A 16918-nucleotide genomic window follows, 5' to 3' on the forward strand; every position below is an offset into this window, starting at 1 on the left:
TTCGCTCCGCGCCGCGCGGAGATTCTGACAGAAGATACCGGGTTCGATTCGCGAAACTTTATCCGGGACGCAGACGACGCGGCTAAACAAACGCTGAATAAGTTTCAGCCGGGAAGCCTAGCGGTACCGAGGCGTCGTAACTTTTACGATCGAGACGAGACCGCGAGAAATTCGCCGGCGGGTTTATGCAGAAACGCTTCGCTTACGTAAAGCGCAAGTTTTAATGGCGAAGGGGCGAACTGTTTGGAGAACGGCGCCGCCGTTAGCTCGGCCTCGAATATCCTCTCCAATCTTCCGGAGATTGATGCGCAATAAACTAAACGATAAATCGAATTAAATCTTCGCCGGCGTACTCGAGACTTCCTTCCTCCCGTAATTGATCATTGTCCGCGAATCCTAACTGTACCGGGGCTGAGAAACTGTTACGATATCGATTTTGGTTCGTACAACGTTCATGGAAGAAGCGGATGAGTTATTGCAGGGAAATTATTGGAAGAATTAAGAGCGAGACTAACATCTGAAGAAAGTACAGTAATTTTTCCCTAATTCGCGCACAGATTGCGCAGAAAAATGGTCAACTTGGGAAGACAATTTATGGATAATCTGAGCGTCAATTAGAGAGACATTACTGTACTTTGTAACAATTATGAGAGTTTTCCGATTCTCTATACAATAAATTCTCCGTAATTGACGCTCAGACTATGTAAAAATATTGACAATTTGGGAAGAAGAAATACGATTATTCGAGCCTTGCAATTCGTTTTTATAGTTACCGATTATCAACAATTATAAGAATAGGCCGCAAGTCTCGAATATTCATATCTCCGCTTCCCAAATTGTCCATTTTTTGTGCACAATCGCAGAACTCTCATAATTGTTACAAAGTACAGTAATGTCTCCCTAACTGACGCTCAAATTGTCCAAAAGAATGGACGATTTGGGAAGAGGAGATACGATTATTCGAACCTTCTAGCTCGTTTTTATAGTTGCTGACAATTCGTAACTATAAAAACGATCCGCAGGGCTCGAATAATCGTATCTCCAGTCCCCAAATTGTCCATTTCTGTGGTCAATCTGAGCGTCGATTAGAGAGACATTACTGTACTCCGTTTTAAAAGGTGTCCGAATATAATAAAGACGTACAAAGTAGTATAATTTATCAATGACGATGAAAAACTAATCCAAGCAAATGGTACATTTAACACAAACAAGGGTAGTTCCTAAAACTCCCGAAATTCCGGTCTCGTTTAAAGTTCTTCCACGCGCGAAAACAACGCTCGTATTCTCCCGGCCGGCAACGAAACGGTCGCGCGAAAGAAACAAGATGCGTTCCCGTACGAGACGGTATCGAAGATTAAACCCATTCCGGCAGAAATCTCGGCGGGATCGATAAGGAGCGGGGCGGGTCGTTAAGGTAAATCGAATTCTGAAACGGCGTGCTAATGCTAACAGGTGATAAGGTCGATTACGGATGCACCTTTTTCTATCTCTTAGTTCTTCTCGCTGCTGCTGCTGCTGCCGCCGCTGTCTGGCAGCTCTCTGGAATCGGCCGGTCTCCCCTTACCCTCTAATATTGTCAGACTGGAAATGAGGAAGAAAATCGCATCCTCCCGAAGATTGAAAAGTAAAATGAGAAGCGAGAGGGAGGGTCGGACGTCTTGGACGGTGAAAGCGAGAGGAGACGGCTACGCGCGGGTGCAGGTTCGAGGGTGTCGACCCGTCGCGCCCGAACGGGAAAGAAACAGTCGAGGGCGCGAAGGGCCGCGAAGGGTGTGAGAACGGGGGGAGACAGAGAATGGTAGAGACAGTCGGATGGAGTGAATGGAGAATCAAGGACGGGACAAGGTGAGGCATTTCTCGGCGGGGATCGTCATTGGGGACTCTTGGGGGATTTCTTTTCTCTCCGCGTCTGGATTAAAGGCAGAGCCGACTCCGAGAGCCGCTCCCCCTCCACCACCCGTTCCTCGCTCTTTCCCGCCCCGAAAGTATATGTGTTGCGAAACGCTGGAATTTCGCTACAATGGGAAGAGCAAAGGAGTATACCAATCTCGGGAAAAGGTTCGCCGGGCGAGAGCCGGCTCGGAAATAAATAGAGCCCGCTCGGAACGGTTCGGCGGGCTCTCCGCCACTTCGGGGCTTCTCGTAACGAGTTTTTTACCTGCCGGCAAATCGGCCGTCGCCGTGCCGATCCCGTCCTGTTCCCGATACACACGACGCATCTCGCGTTCGGACGGAATTTATTAAGCGGAGCCCGGGGATCCCATCCGGCTTCGCGAGGCTAAGTCCGACTTAGCGAGCGGAAACGCGGCCAGAAGTTGGCTCATCGATTTATGCGGGTCTGGATCTTCGATCTCGTTGTTCGGCAGGACATCGAACCGGCGAACTGGCTGGGAGGTCCGTTAACATTTGCCGGAAGATTATAGTTCTGCCAGGCTCCGCTCGCTGGACCGCACTGCTCTATTCGCTGATCCATGAGATCGCAAGGAACCTGTCGTGGAAACCCGACTGGACAGGATAGCGACGATATCTTGCTTTTATCGGGAGGATTCGGTGTGTACGGTAAATTCTCTCGAAAAACTTCTAATCATTGCAAAAACTGCAGGGTGTCCCAAAAATGTCTCGCAATACGGAAATGTGGGGTAGCTGAGGTAATTATAAGTAACTTTTTCCTTTGTGAAAATGCAATCCGCGACTTTGTTCACGAGTTATTAACGAAAACCACTGACCAATGAGAGGTATGGTAAGGGTTTAATCATCGGTCACGCGATAATAATTTATCGCTCGGTCGTGTCCTTGTTTTCGTTTCCACGAAATACTTGGCGAAAATTCGAATTTGCACGGATATCCGCGGTCTGGTCGCACCGATTCACGATTTGCGAACAGTCGAGTCGTCGCGCGGCCCGAACGACCGAGAGTTATTTGTTCCGCGACAGCAATTACCAAATCGTCCCTAAGCCTCTCGCAGCCGCGCGGCCTTTCGAAGAGGATTCGGCGCTTGTTTTACCACCGCATCGGAATCTGGGAAATTCGTCGCGAACGCATCCTGCCGCCGCGCCGCGCCGCGACGTCGTTTTATTCAGCAGGCAGACTTATCGCGAGGACGGTGCACCGGGTCGCGTGCATCCTCGCCTCGCGAGAGCTACGAGCATCGACGCACGATTCTACTTAACGTAAGGTGATTATTCCGGCAAAGCTGGTGCGCGAGCCAAGGAACTGCTAAAGCCGGCTATACTTAGTCGCTTCGGGGATCCTCTCGAGACCCGACTGGGATCGCGTTAAATGTTCAACAGTTTTAAGAAACTAAGTTCCTGCAAATATTGCGGCCGTTCCGCCCCTCTAACTACTCGCGATTATGATCCTCTTATCCGCCGTCTCGAACATACTTTCCCGAAATTTACCCGCGGTCTCTTCAACGAAATTGAAATTTAATTTTCAAGCGCCTGCATGGAGAATGCCAGACTACTAATTTAGATCGAGCAACACCTGGGAGTAGAGTTATTTCATTTGTTGGCAAAGTTAAGGAGCGCTGCCACGAGCGCTGCTAATTCTAGTTCGAATAGTTCGAAAGATCGGTTCTTTCGCTATAATAATGCATAGCGTCGTTGCTAGCTTCTGTTTCTTGCAATCGACGCAGACAATTCTCGTTTCGCATAAAAATTCGCGGTTCGGTGCATAATAGAGATACGCATAACACAAGTTACAAGTACAATTTTATCGTAGAAAACTGTCTCATTCAGGGCAGTCCTCCCCTACTCGACATATTTACGCGCTATGCCCCGGAATAAATGTTCAAATAATTACGCCAATAGGCACGAAACGATCGCGAACATAAATAGTCCGCGCGTAATATCGATATACTAATATGAAATCTACAAATCTAGTTTATAGTTGCAACTATTCACGAAACGACAGCCCGAACGTGTGCGTCGCAAATTACAGCGCAAACCCAGCGTTCGGCCGAGCAATGAATAATTCCGCCGCGAAGAATTAATATTCTAAGCAATAACGAATGTTCCCGTCCGCGTGAAAGAACCGGAATATTTCACCATGAAAATCCGATCGGCGCGCGCGGGCAATTAATCGTAAGACAATGCCGCCAAAACATCCAGAAGCCGGCATAAATAACTCGGCCGGACAGTTTCGGATCGAGCTGCCATAATACGTCGGGGGTGGATAATTTATATGCAAACTCACCTCGAGAACGTGCTCGGCCTGGTTCTCCCTGTCGAGCTTCCTGCCGCTGGTCGTGATCAGACCTGGAACAAAAACCGTGCGCCGCAAAAATTAGCCGGGACTTCATAAATCCTGATTGAACGATGTTTCAATCAAGCGTTCACCGGATCGCGAACCTCGACCGGCGCGGCGCGGCACGGGTCCGGCACGGCGATTCGTTCGTTCGTTCGTTCTTTCGACGACGAAAAAAAGGCTCAATTAGCGGGACAAAGATTAGCCGGATGAAACGAACGCGGACGAGATGATAGCGTTCAGAATTCACGGGACGGCGAATCGAACACTCGAACTTCCCTCTCCGATTATATTCGTTCGTGCGGTCTCCTCTCCTCCGTTTTATTTCCCGTCGGAATCTATTTTAGTCGTTCGGGAAAATTCGCCGGGAAAATCCCGGCGACCGAGCGAATCCCGGCACTCTTGCGGATTCGAGATCGGGGCCCGCCGCGGACAACAAACGTTTGTCCGCGAGGATCCTTCGGCCCGGACAATCCGCCGCCGCGTTTTTCAACGCATCTGGGAAACGAGCGTCGTCGGAAAATAATCGGCGAACGGAGAATTTCGACCGCCATTGTCCGGCATTCCTCGTTCCTCGACTGCTGTGCGCCGACGTTTCTCGTTTCTCGGTCGAAATAGTAATTGGGTTTCGCCGCTCGACCAGTCCCCGGGAGCGTAACAATTTCGCGGCAAATTGCTTTCTCCTGCCGGATCCCACGCACACCCCTTTCGCCACGTTTTTCTACGTTTTCTTCATTTTTTTCGCTCCGACGTTTCCGGGCCGAGCCGCGCAAGAAATTTCAATGTAAGAGTTCCGGAGAAAAAGCGGCGCGACGGCGGCGGGCTTTCCGCGTCGAGACGCTCCGCGCCGAGCCGGACGACTTTGCCGGATGCGGACGGTTTCCGGGAAGTTTCCGCACGGGAAACGGTCGCCCGAGAAGAGCAAAGGGAACACGGCGCCGCGCCGAGCCGAGCCGGCGAGAAGCCCCTGAGATGTCGCGACGACATTTTTTCACCGATGCTTCTACGGCTTCCGGTAACAACGACAAACGACCGGGATTTTATATTCCGGCAGGAAGTACTAATCACGTTGCCGCCGAAGCCGTTCCGTTGCGAACCGGACGACGAAAGGGTTGCGGCACGGTTGCCAACTTCTGTTTCGCGGTTTCATCACGGATCGGATCCGAGCCTTGTTCAACTTAAGATTTAATTGGATGGGAACGTTCGCCACGATGATTTTACGTTTCGATGACCGATTCGCGAATCTTACGGATCTTGAAGAGAAGATTAAGTTTGAAATATTTTGCTGTTTTAATTGCCAGAGCTGTGGGAGCGATTCTTACCTAGTAATACAAGTAAGTTATATGTATATATTGTTTATTGTTTGTTACAATTTGTAATTATATATATAAATTGTTCATTTTTCTTTATAAACTGAAAGAAAATTAGGGAGAAATTATTATATAACTAAAGTATAACTCTCCTTATAACTCTCTCTCTCTCTCTCTCTCTCTCTCTCTCTCTCTCTCTATATATATATATATATATATATATATATATATATATATATATATATATATATATATATATATAGAGAGAGAGAGAGAGAGAGAGGGTTATGTTTTACAATAGTTTTACAATAGTTTAGTTATACAATAATTTCTCCCTAATTTTATTTCACTTTATAAAAAAAAATGAACAATTTGAGAAGAGGAGCTATAAAAATGAGCTGCGAGGCTCGTATAATCGTATTTCCTCTCCACAATTAACATTGTAAAAATTTAAATATGTTTGAATAATTATTAAACAGATGCCCCTAACGCGACAATCTCTAAATTTCATTTTATCTTCAATTTTGTCTTACCGCATTCGCTCAAAGGCAATTCTATCATTTTTGTTCATCATTTGTTGCATTTGTTTATTGTATTATTTGTTCAATTTACAATATCATGCAATACCAAAGTGCGCGTGGAATACAACTAGTGTGGCAGATCAGTTTCTTCCATTTATAGGCATTCATGTTTTGTCTCCCAGATATCGAGCTCGCTTGACGTAACGCAAATTATCGCATCGGCAATTCTGAATGGTGACAATAACCGAGTTATACTTTCCAAGAATGCTTCGCGATGACTCATTCGGCGATACGTTCATTACGGGCATGAATCGTCCCGATTTGTAATTACGGTGCAATGCACACGGTGTCTCTGCATGCAGTGACTCGCGTTGACATTCGGACAGCTTTTAAAACGGTATGAAATTCTTAAAAGAGCTTTTAAAACAGTATAAAATTCTTGAAAGAGCTTTTAAAACAGTATAAAATTCTCAAAATGACTTGTATTATTTTTGAGACGTTGGAAGGACCAGTTCGCGAAGCAATGTCCGCGAAACGTTTTATGAAGATTGCAATTGTTTGATTCTTAAAAGTGCTTTTAAAACAGTATAAAATTCTTAAAAGAGCTTTTAAAACAGTATAAAATTCTCAAAATGACTTGTATTATTTTTGAGACGTTGGAAGGACCAGTTCGCGAAGCAATGTCCGCGAAACGTTTTATGAAGATTGCAATTGTTTGATTCTTAAAAGTGCTTTTAAAACAGTATAAAATTCTTAAAAGAGCTTTTAAAACAGTATAAAATTCTCAAAATGACTTGTATTATTTTTGAGACGTTAGAAGGATCAGTTCGCGAAGCAATGTCCGCAAAACGCTTTATGAAGATTGCAATTGTTCGTTCCGAGCCAATAACGAAAATTTGAACAATGCAATATCAGCAATAAAAATTAAAAAAGAAAGTATTTTAGTCACTGTACGGTACAGCAGTCCCTCCGACGTCTGAAAAGAAAAATCAAATAATTTCGTTCAATTCGAGAAAAAGTTATTCTGTGTGTCTTAGAATGTATCCGAACATCAACGCGAGCCACTGTAAATCGTTTCGCAGTGACCAGACCCATCGATCCGACGTCCGAGATCTAATTCACGATTTCGCAAACAGCGGGTTGCACTTTCGGTCCACGTCGACGGTCCTCGGATCTGCGACCTCCCGAGGCCGATTAAATCGTCGACGTCGCGCCGACCTCGAGCCTTCCCCGAAACGTCCGTGACAAACTCTAATAACCGTAATAACGAGATTCCCGTGGTGCACGCGGAAGAGGAGGGGCAGGTAAGGCTGCATCGCGGCGCGGAATATTTCACGGAGATCGAGTGCATCGGCCATCGACATCGGCCGTCAAGTGCAACGTCATTGTTCGCCGACTACTCGCCTCCTGGCCTGGGAGCCGACACGCAGACGGTAATAACGGGCTCGACATTCCGTCGCCTGGTTTTCCTCGTCGGAATTCGCGATCCGAAGAAGAAGAAGAAGAAGAAGAAGAGAAAAGTGAACAACGACGCGAACCACAGAGAGCAGCCGCGTCCCCCAGAAACCGACGGGGAATGCGCGGGGTGCCGCGAAAAGGGTGGGCTAAAAATGCCCCGGGATCAAGAGTTGCGCTAACTCGATCACATCGTAATTCAATTTCGCGATCTAATTAGACGGTGTTTCAATTACACGGTAATTTCGACTACGTTGTAACTGAACGTGAAACACATCTGAACGTTTTTACCTAACCGGGTCGGCTCTCTCCATTAACCGCGGCTAATTTACGCCGGCTGAATTTTTGTGCCGCGCATTCCGCCGCATAAATCCGGAATTCAAGTTTAAATTAAATCGGAACATCGCGGCGGGATCGAATTATCTCTGCGGCCAACAAATTCCCCGGTCGCCGCGTTTATAGACAACTCCGTGGAGCGCGAAGTCAAACGAAATTTCATTAAACCGAGAACAAAAGCTCGCCGGCTGGATCAGCGTATACGACAAGCGCGGGGGAACACGCCGGGCGCGGCGGCGTACAGATGAAGCGTCGGATACTGTCCATTCTTTTATGCATTCAGAACCTCCTCGAAACACGGGACGCGCAAAGAGAGAACTCGAGTAGCTATTCTTTGAGGGGTCCCGGTTTATTATAATTCTTTTCTGTCCCGCGAGTTTCGCGACACCCTCTAGACAGGGTGAAGAGCGCGACGGGAACGGGAACCGCGACACCGAGGAGCCGCGGGAGGTGGAGGGAAAAAATGAAAAACGGAGGGAAAACGGCTCGCAGAGAGGGAACACGGCGTGTTCCGCGCGGTGAAACGCATTTAAATAATTGCTTTTCGTTTTTGTTCCTCGGCTCTCGCCGCGCTGCGCCGCGTCGTCGAGCGCGTCGCCGATGCAGCAACGATGCAACGGAGGCGCGCGATCGCGACCCGCGGAAGATTCGTTATCGGAAATCAGACGGGTGCAACGGAACCGCGTTCGCGGTATGTAACTGTAACTGTAACGACAACGGCGACGACCCGGATCGTTGTTGCGTGACGCGAACTTTCGGTAGATCGGTGTAGATCGCGGCAGATTTATTCGCGGTTCGCGTCACAGTCCCAAAGGACGCGGCCGAGATCCGGCGGAACGTCCTCGACCGCGGATCTCGAAACCCGTTGGGAGGACACTTTATGACGGCCCGTGAAAAATACATTGTGGAAAACACACACACACGCGTTGGCGACAACTTCGTGGAAAACCACACCGTGAAAAAGCACACCGTGCGACATCGCAGGACCAACTTCGTCGCGATCCTCCCCGGAGACGCTTTTCATTTTATTTCGTTTAAAGAAATCGTCCACGGATTCTTTGCTCGCGACATCATTCTCGTTCTTTATCGCGATTTCCAATCGTTTCGAACCTCCGATCGGATTCTGTTCGGCGACTCGATGTTACACGGATTCCATTTCTTTTTATTCGATCTTATTTGACTCGCCGTGGAAATACGTGTTCTCTTATTAATTAAGAAAGGTGAGTGAATTCGTTTTACATTTTACAGAAGTCTGCACAAACCAGATTCATTATTACTTGGCTGGCTTGCTTGGAAAATATTTTCCCCGTTAATTATGGAAAGTGAATTAAGTCGTCTTTCATTAGTTTTGTTCAAATTAGATTCATTGCAATGCTGTTTTTTTAGTACGAATACTTTACTTTGTACGGGGATCTATTATTTTTTGCATCTTCGATCGAGTTCTTTTTGCATCTTCGATCACAATTTTAGAATAAATAGTTTTAGTTTTTAATACGATTTTTAATTTACGTCGACGTCAAGTATTTTTTCTTTTTTTGCTCATTGCGGAAGACGAATTAACTTTCTTCGAAATTTCAAATCAATAATTTTATTATTTTACAATACCGATTTTGTTCTTGTTTGAAATTTTCTAATGCTACTACATATTTAAAGATTGTAATCAAAGATATAAGAAAAATACTGAAGCTATGTTCACGGTGTACAATTAATTTCGAGGTAATCATTTACAGTAGAACTCGAATAAATCGGTTGCTTTTAAGAAACGTTGAAAGCAATAGAATAGATCGATTATTATTATTAATTATTCGATAATTATCGAAGAATGCCTGAATATCCGAAGACCTTTAATTTCATTCGATTGCATCTGCAAATTTAAGATCGTTGTATAATAATAAGCGTTTGGCATCCCGAGAAGCGAAAGCTATAAGTTTTCTAAAAATATCATTATTTTATGTTCCGCGATTTAATTAACTTTACGCGCCGCGAATTACAAACATGCCATCGGTAGAGGATAACGCTGGAATTAATGGTGAAATTAAAATTTCCTCCGACATGCATTTTTCTGCACGAATTTTTCCAACTAACAAACCGATCCTTTCATTATCATTTTTACGAGCGGCGAGATAATAGCAGAATCTACTAATTGATTTGAATGCCCCGTTCATTATTACTCGAGAGCTTCTCGTCCGTGTCTCTTTAATTTCACAAATTGCGTTTCATTAAAAAATCTTCGCGTTTAAAACGAACGAACGAACGAAATTGTAATACAATTAGACGAAACATGCCGAGGCATCAACGTGAAATGGAATAATGTTGTGCAACGCGAAAAGGCAAACAACAACCGAATATACATTTTCCCGTGCTCCTCGTTTTGTCGAAGTCACGACGCGTACGGATGCCATAGTCAGGCAAGTCGAACACGTTTCCCTTTGTTCGGCTTTTTAATATCCCGTAAAAGGATCGCGTGGCATTTAATAAAATATTCCGAAGACTGGTATCGAAATAAATGATCGCAGTAAAATTGCGTGAAAGCTGTTTTAAAAAAATCCTTTGATACAGCGCTCCGATTTTATCGGCGCAACTTGTCGCGTTGCATATTTCCCCGTAGTCCCGGCAGCTTTTGCCTTTTAATGAATTGCAATTGAAACGTTTTATTTCAGGCGTTACATCGACGAAAAAAAGCACCGACGAACATCGACACGAAGAATTAATGGGGTTAAACACACTCGTTTCCTTCGCACAGCGTTTTCCCCCCCGAATTACCGTTTTGTTTTTCCATTGACAAAACTTCGTACAAATGTCAAGCGTGTCCGACTGAAATAGAGGATAAACTATATGTTGTATAAAAAAATGTCAGCATTTAAAAATGTAAGCACACGCGGCAACGATTTGGATTTTGCTACGTATTTTCCTTTTTTATCGAAACACGAGGGTTGTCTTGAGTAAGATGCAAGAATGTTTATCGAGCTATTCTTTAGTCGATTTTTAATACAAGAAATGTTCGAATCGTTGTTTATTACAATCGACGCGAGAATGCAGGCGATTAAGCAACGCGAGCGACACTTTTTTCGTCCAGCGACCTTAGTATTTTGACAAAAATCTAAAACAGCAGAAAATTAACGCTAAACCTACCAAGCAGTAATACTAATTGGCATGTACTCCTTCGCAAAAGTGAGAAGACCGAATTTATTTAGAATTAGCAAAGTTTTTATTATAAATCTTGCTCTAATAATATAACTTATTCAAGCGTTTTCCACGAAAGAGTCTCGGAACATTGCAGAATTGCAAAATAAGAAAGCGGTCGCTTTGACCGCGGTAGGTTTAGTGCTAATAGTTGCTCCTTTTCATACCAAACAAATTTTGTTGGAAACATTTTTTTGCACAACGTGTGGTTTACAAGAAAAATTAAGGTGAAAAGGCGAAACGACTTGCTCTCTAAAAAAAAAGTAGTCGCAACTCGCGATCCGATCGAGTCAGCTCGGTGTCCTTCTCGCCACGATTTCGACCGGCCCTTCGTTTCTCAATATACCGGAGCTCAGTATTTTCGCTCGCAATCGGGTTAACGAGTACTCCGCGCCGGTGTAAATCAGGGTCAGAAACGTTCCGCGTACCAGACCGATTTAATGAAAGGAAATGCGTGAACCATGAGACTCGTTTCTCCTCTCTCCCGTTCTTTCTCTCTCTCTCTCACTCTCCTCGAGCACGATTTCAGAGATTGATCGACCCCCGCGTTATTTAGGCATACAAATTAAGCATCTTTTGTCCCGCGATCGTGAAAGCCGCGATATCCGCGCGTCCCGAAGTCACAGGAGACCCCGGATGGTTTCAAATTTAACGAGCGTCGTCCGACATGATTCCTGCAATTCTCACCCTTCCCGTCCCGCGGAAAGCCCGGCGCAACCGCCCGTTAATGCCTGTATATGAGGATCGAAACAATTACTACCCCCGTTCGACGTGCACGTATTGTTTTGAATTGCAAATGCGCCGCGCAATCTCTCAAATACGACCGTCCCATTTTCGGTCGCGAGTCCGTCGACCCCCTTCGTTCGATTGCCGAGTTCGAAGAAAATTCGCGGCGTTACTTAGAAGCCGCCGCGCGAGGTGTACACCCGCTAATCAGGCCCGCGTGTCGCGAATCTCGCGCAATTGTCGCGGTGGGGAAACAAGCGGCCGCGCGAGGCTAATGTCCGCCGTTGCACGAATCGTCCGAGTCGCGAGAAAAATCGAGCTCGACGATGACTTAATGCACTGCCCGGATTCGTTGGTGTGCGAGCTAAAAGTTCCCCGCGCCGGTCGCAAAAAAGCTGCGGTTTACGCTAAACCTACCAAGCAGTAATACTAACCGGCGTGTACTGCTTCACGAAAGTGAGAAGACCGAATTTATTTGGAATTTGTAAAGTTTTTGTTAGAAAACTTGCTCCGATAATATAACTCGTTCAAGCGTTTTCCACGAAAGAGTCTCGGAACTTTGCAGAATTGCAAAATAAGAAAGCGGTCGCTTTGACCGCGATAGGTTTAGTGTTAATCTCTGTGAAAAATCTTGCGAAGATTTTGCAGCGAAATAATTACTTCGAGTCATAATGAACACTATAAAGAAAGTCGAAGGTTATTCGATTAGGTATTCGAACACCGAATTTCGGATTTTTCGAATCTTCGCGAATCTGTTATTTAAATATATATATATATATATATATATATATATATATATATATAATATATATAATATATAAATATATACAATAAATATATCTAGCAGCTAGCGATTGACATAGAAAATTGTTATTTTGCATAAAGATCCACGGTCTGATTATTACTCGCAATTCCTTTCGAAGAGACGCAAAGCGTCGAAACATCTGCTCTCGATTGAAATCGATGACTAATAAATTATTTCACGGCGATAGTAATTTCATTCAGAAGTCAACGCGCTGCGTCGAGTGATACAATCCAATGAAGTCATAAAGTCATTCTAGACCTATCGGAATCATTAAAACGAGCACGCATAAAATTGAGGATAACTGCACTGACGATTTCACGCATCAATGACAAAATAATGACACGGCGCATCATTATCACACGACTCTCTGATTAAGAGCGTTCGTTCTATTGGATGTTCGGCTTCATTGTCCCAGAAATAAGAGCGCCCGCGTCGAAAGAAGACGTAATCAGCTCGTTACGAACGCGGTAAAAAGCCATAAAGCAATCGGTCAACGAGAAACAGAACGTCGCATCGATCGTTGCACCGAGATTCTACATTCTCGGTCGCAATTCAAAGGATATAAAACGCGGTGCCGTAATTTCTCCCGGAAATGCCAAATTTCGGGTCGCTGTGAATTTCGCTGTGCTAGTCCTACGCCTATGTAATTTATTGCTACGTCGATGCTAAAAGGGTCCACGAAGTTCTTGGAATACAATACAAAATTGTGGCGTGAGTCAGGTAAAAAAGCGTGGCATGTGGCCACCGAATTTCCTTCGAATCGTATCATGTGGCCTTCGAATTGCCTTCGAATCGTGTCATGTGGCTTTCGAATTGCCTTTGAATCGTGTCACGTAGCCTAGGAATTTCCTTCGAATCGTGTCACGTGGCCTCCGAATTGCCTTCGAATCGTGTCACGTGGTCTCCGAATTGCCATCGAATCGTGGCAAAAAAATTAGAAATAATTCAGATTAATGTACACGAGCATGCTAGCCGCTGTCTTTATTTGTCAACGCCCCGAGGCTCGAAGAATCGCGGCTCAGTATTCTCGGATCTGTCGTTTTTTCAATTCCAATCTACGAACATTTCTGAGAAAAATTACTGCATATCCTTTTTAGTATTAAATTTACCAACGCCAACGATCTCTCAAGAAAAACATCGACGAGCAGTAAAGAGATACTTCAGGTGCCAAGATTGAAAAATCAAAGGGGGGGGGGGAGCCTAGATAAATCACTCCCCCGTCTGCCTCGTAGAAAATATTTTACAGAAGATTCGATATTGTAGGGTACACAGAGATCAAATGTTTGATATCCTATAACCCGGGGCGATTCGAGTGAACCCGATATTCAAGCCAGACAAAGAAGATCTTTATACACCGTTGACCGAGTGGCATAGATAGTCGGCGGATCGAAGTCAATTGCCTATTATCGCGAAGCACTGTCTCTTCGACAGTTGCCTGGGTGTTCTTTATAGGATTTCATTAGCCTCTGCAACCACCGTTACCCAGGAACGCGACATTATAACAAATTCCAGAGCTTATCGTATCCTATCAGAAGAAAATGCAATTTCAAATTTTTCGTTGCTACGATAAAACCCCGACGGTGGAACGTGGTCGTGCTCGTGACCAGACGGCGGATCTTTATGCAAAATAAAAATGTTGTTCGGCAATCGTGCGAGACTGGAGCTAACAAAATCTCCTAGTAAAAATGTCTCCTGCTAGTTTTTATCGATTGGAAATAATGTATTCCCTTCGTAATTATTCTGTATTTCTCTTAGCAGTTTTTACGGTGAACGCATAAAACCCGCTGTCTAATCATTTAACCTGACTTCGGTCTCCGTGAAAATTATGATTTTCTAAACCTGTTTTTCTCTGATGCGATTATCAACTCGTAAGTAACTCGTGGTTCTCATCTTGAATTCGATACACCCCGAGCCAAGACGTAGATTTAAAAGCGTAGACGCTGTACAAACATTTAGCAATCGGGAGTAAGAGGAGAAAATAAATTAGCATACGTATTCTTGCATCAATCACCGGATCAATCAAAGTCAACGTGTCCGGCTGAAAAATGATATTTATGATTTCTGTAACCTGTCCAATCGACAGGTTCCATAAATCCAGCGCCGCGGTTCGCATTTTTTTACGCATTCGACACACTCGTGCGCATTACGAATGCATAAAATCCGTAGCATATCGATAATTGAATTCAGCTAATGAAATCGGTACATAACTCTTTAACCAGACGTCTTGTCCGCCATTGTCTCGCACGGTGTTGCAATTTCACCGTCCGAAATGGTTCCGTTTATCGCTGCAATATTTCATCGTTTCACCGTTTAACCGACCATAATTTATTGTAATTTATCCGTTTCTTTCAGATCCGAATCGAATTTTTTCATTTTCTCGTCGATTTTTACGCGTCGAACGCGGCAGTGATGTATTAACTATCGAGGAGCAGTGACAAAGTTGAATTATACGTCATTATTAGACCGATTATTAGACCGCGGATGCAGATTATTAGACCGCGGACGTTCGCGCAGTTTTCCATATTAGAGAATTCGTTGCCGGTAAACTGAATTAAAAGTTTGCACACGCCAGAAATACACCGAGATTCGCAGCCTGGTTGTCATCGATCACAACGTCGCATTCGTTTCTCCACGAATCGCGATCGTTAACTTACTTTTCCAGGGTATAGTTCGAATCGATCGGATAATTCCGAAGAGCATCGTCGTACACGATTGCAATCTTGTTGCGATTCTTTCAGCCTTTGTGGTCTATTAATTTATATGGCACTGCAAGATTCGATGCCTGAATAGCCATTTATACACATACACAGTACACAGTGTGTAATACTTAATTTATTCGATGTTTTCGCAGTTATCGGAAGATTTCAATTTCATCTTATTACAGAAGTAATAATTACAATCGTAATTATATCGTGTTTGTAATTCAGATATATAATAACGATTTAATAAATTTTTCGTATCAAAACTACTATGAAAAAGAATCTAACGTAATCGAAATTTATAATCAAAATTCGTTATAATTAAATCTTGCATAAAAGTCTTTGGTACCGGGCCCTAGTTAAAGTGCACCAATTCTCTTCGAATTGCATTGTTTTTCTGGCACGTAACAAAGGGTTTTCCCATTGGAAAGCACAAGATTTCGGATTGAAATGAATCTAGTAAACTGGGAAAAGAATAAAACGATTGGCCACGGGAAAACGAAGGGGAATATTAAGAAACGCGGCATGGTACCGGTTTAAAAAGATCGATTTTCGATCGCTCGATTCGTACCGCGACGTAGCGACCACGAAAACCGGATTCGGCCGCGAGGGTGGCCCCGACCCTCCGCGCGATAGAATTCTTGCAGAACAATCCGTTAATACCGCGCGATGGGGCGTAACGCGGCCGGAAACGAGGGGCCGCGAGGAGTTTCGCGATTTCCGTGGAAAACGGCGTCGTCGACCCGATAAAGAGAGACCCCGAGAGCTATAGACGCGAGATTGCATAAGTTATTGCACGCGAATCAGCGCCGCGCGATCTCCGCTCGCGTTAACGTTGCATTTACCGTCCGCCGTCGTATTGTTCTTATTTAAAGAAACCCGGGAATAATAACGGATAACGACGGCGTTTTGGGAACGGCATTGCAAGATTAGATCAGATAATCCCCTGTCTCGAGTAATAGGTTGTTGCACGGGGAAAGGCAGCGCTCGCGCGCCAGCGAACGCTCGGCCGTCATATCGGTTCAATATTTCGCTGCGCCATAAGCGCAAGAATGCCGACGTGCCTCGTTCGGCACACTCGCGGGACCTACGGCAACGATTTTCCATGGATCCGACGGAGTTTCGTGGCTCTAATTGCGGCGCGATATTTCCCAATATGTTGCGGCGACTGTCTCTCGTTACTGGAATTTCTCCCGGAATTGTTCGGAGGTCGGAGAAGCGAAACCGGCAGATACGAGAATACTAAGTCGCGATTCTTCGGGCCTTTTTATTTCTAATTTTTTGCCACGGTTCGAAGGCAATTCGGAGGCCACGCGCCACGATTCGAAGACAATTCGAAGGGAATTCAAAGACAATTGAAGGCAATTTTAAGGCAATTCGGAGGTCGCATGACGCGATTCGAAGGCAATTTGGAGGCAATTCGAAGCCAATTCAAAGGCAATTCAAAGACAATTGAAGGCAATTCGAAGGCCACATGACACGATTCGAAGGCAATTCGAAGGCCACATGACACGATTCGAAGGCAATTCTGAGGCCACATGCCACGATTCGAAGGAAATTTGGAGAACGCCACGTGCCACGATTCGAAGGCAATCCGGAGGCCACGCGACACGATTCAAAGTAACATCGTCGAAAATG

The 16918-nt window shown here is 44.9% G+C and overlaps 1 protein-coding gene and 1 long non-coding RNA gene across 10 annotated transcripts in view; one reads left to right on the forward strand and one right to left on the reverse strand.

Moving 5' to 3' along the window:
* kug (FAT atypical cadherin kugelei) overlaps positions 1-16918 on the reverse strand; it is an 811192-nt gene that overhangs the window by 65849 nt on the left and 728425 nt on the right. For all 9 annotated transcript variants that reach the window (XM_076520745.1, XM_076520740.1, XM_076520743.1 and 6 more), the window contains exon 6: positions 4195-4256. In XM_076520745.1, coding sequence (XP_076376860.1) covers positions 4195-4256 — 62 coding nt within the window. The remainder of the gene's footprint in view (positions 1-4194; positions 4257-16918) is intronic.
* LOC117221932 (uncharacterized) overlaps positions 5376-16918 on the forward strand; it is a 96729-nt gene continuing 85186 nt past the window's right edge. Inside the window, exon 1 of the long non-coding RNA XR_004490592.2 lies at positions 5376-5579. This is a non-coding gene — a long non-coding RNA (uncharacterized LOC117221932). The remainder of the gene's footprint in view (positions 5580-16918) is intronic.

Source organism: Megalopta genalis, chromosome 4 (assembly GCF_051020955.1).
Source record: "Megalopta genalis isolate 19385.01 chromosome 4, iyMegGena1_principal, whole genome shotgun sequence".
NCBI classification, from domain to species: domain Eukaryota; kingdom Metazoa; phylum Arthropoda; class Insecta; order Hymenoptera; family Halictidae; genus Megalopta; species Megalopta genalis.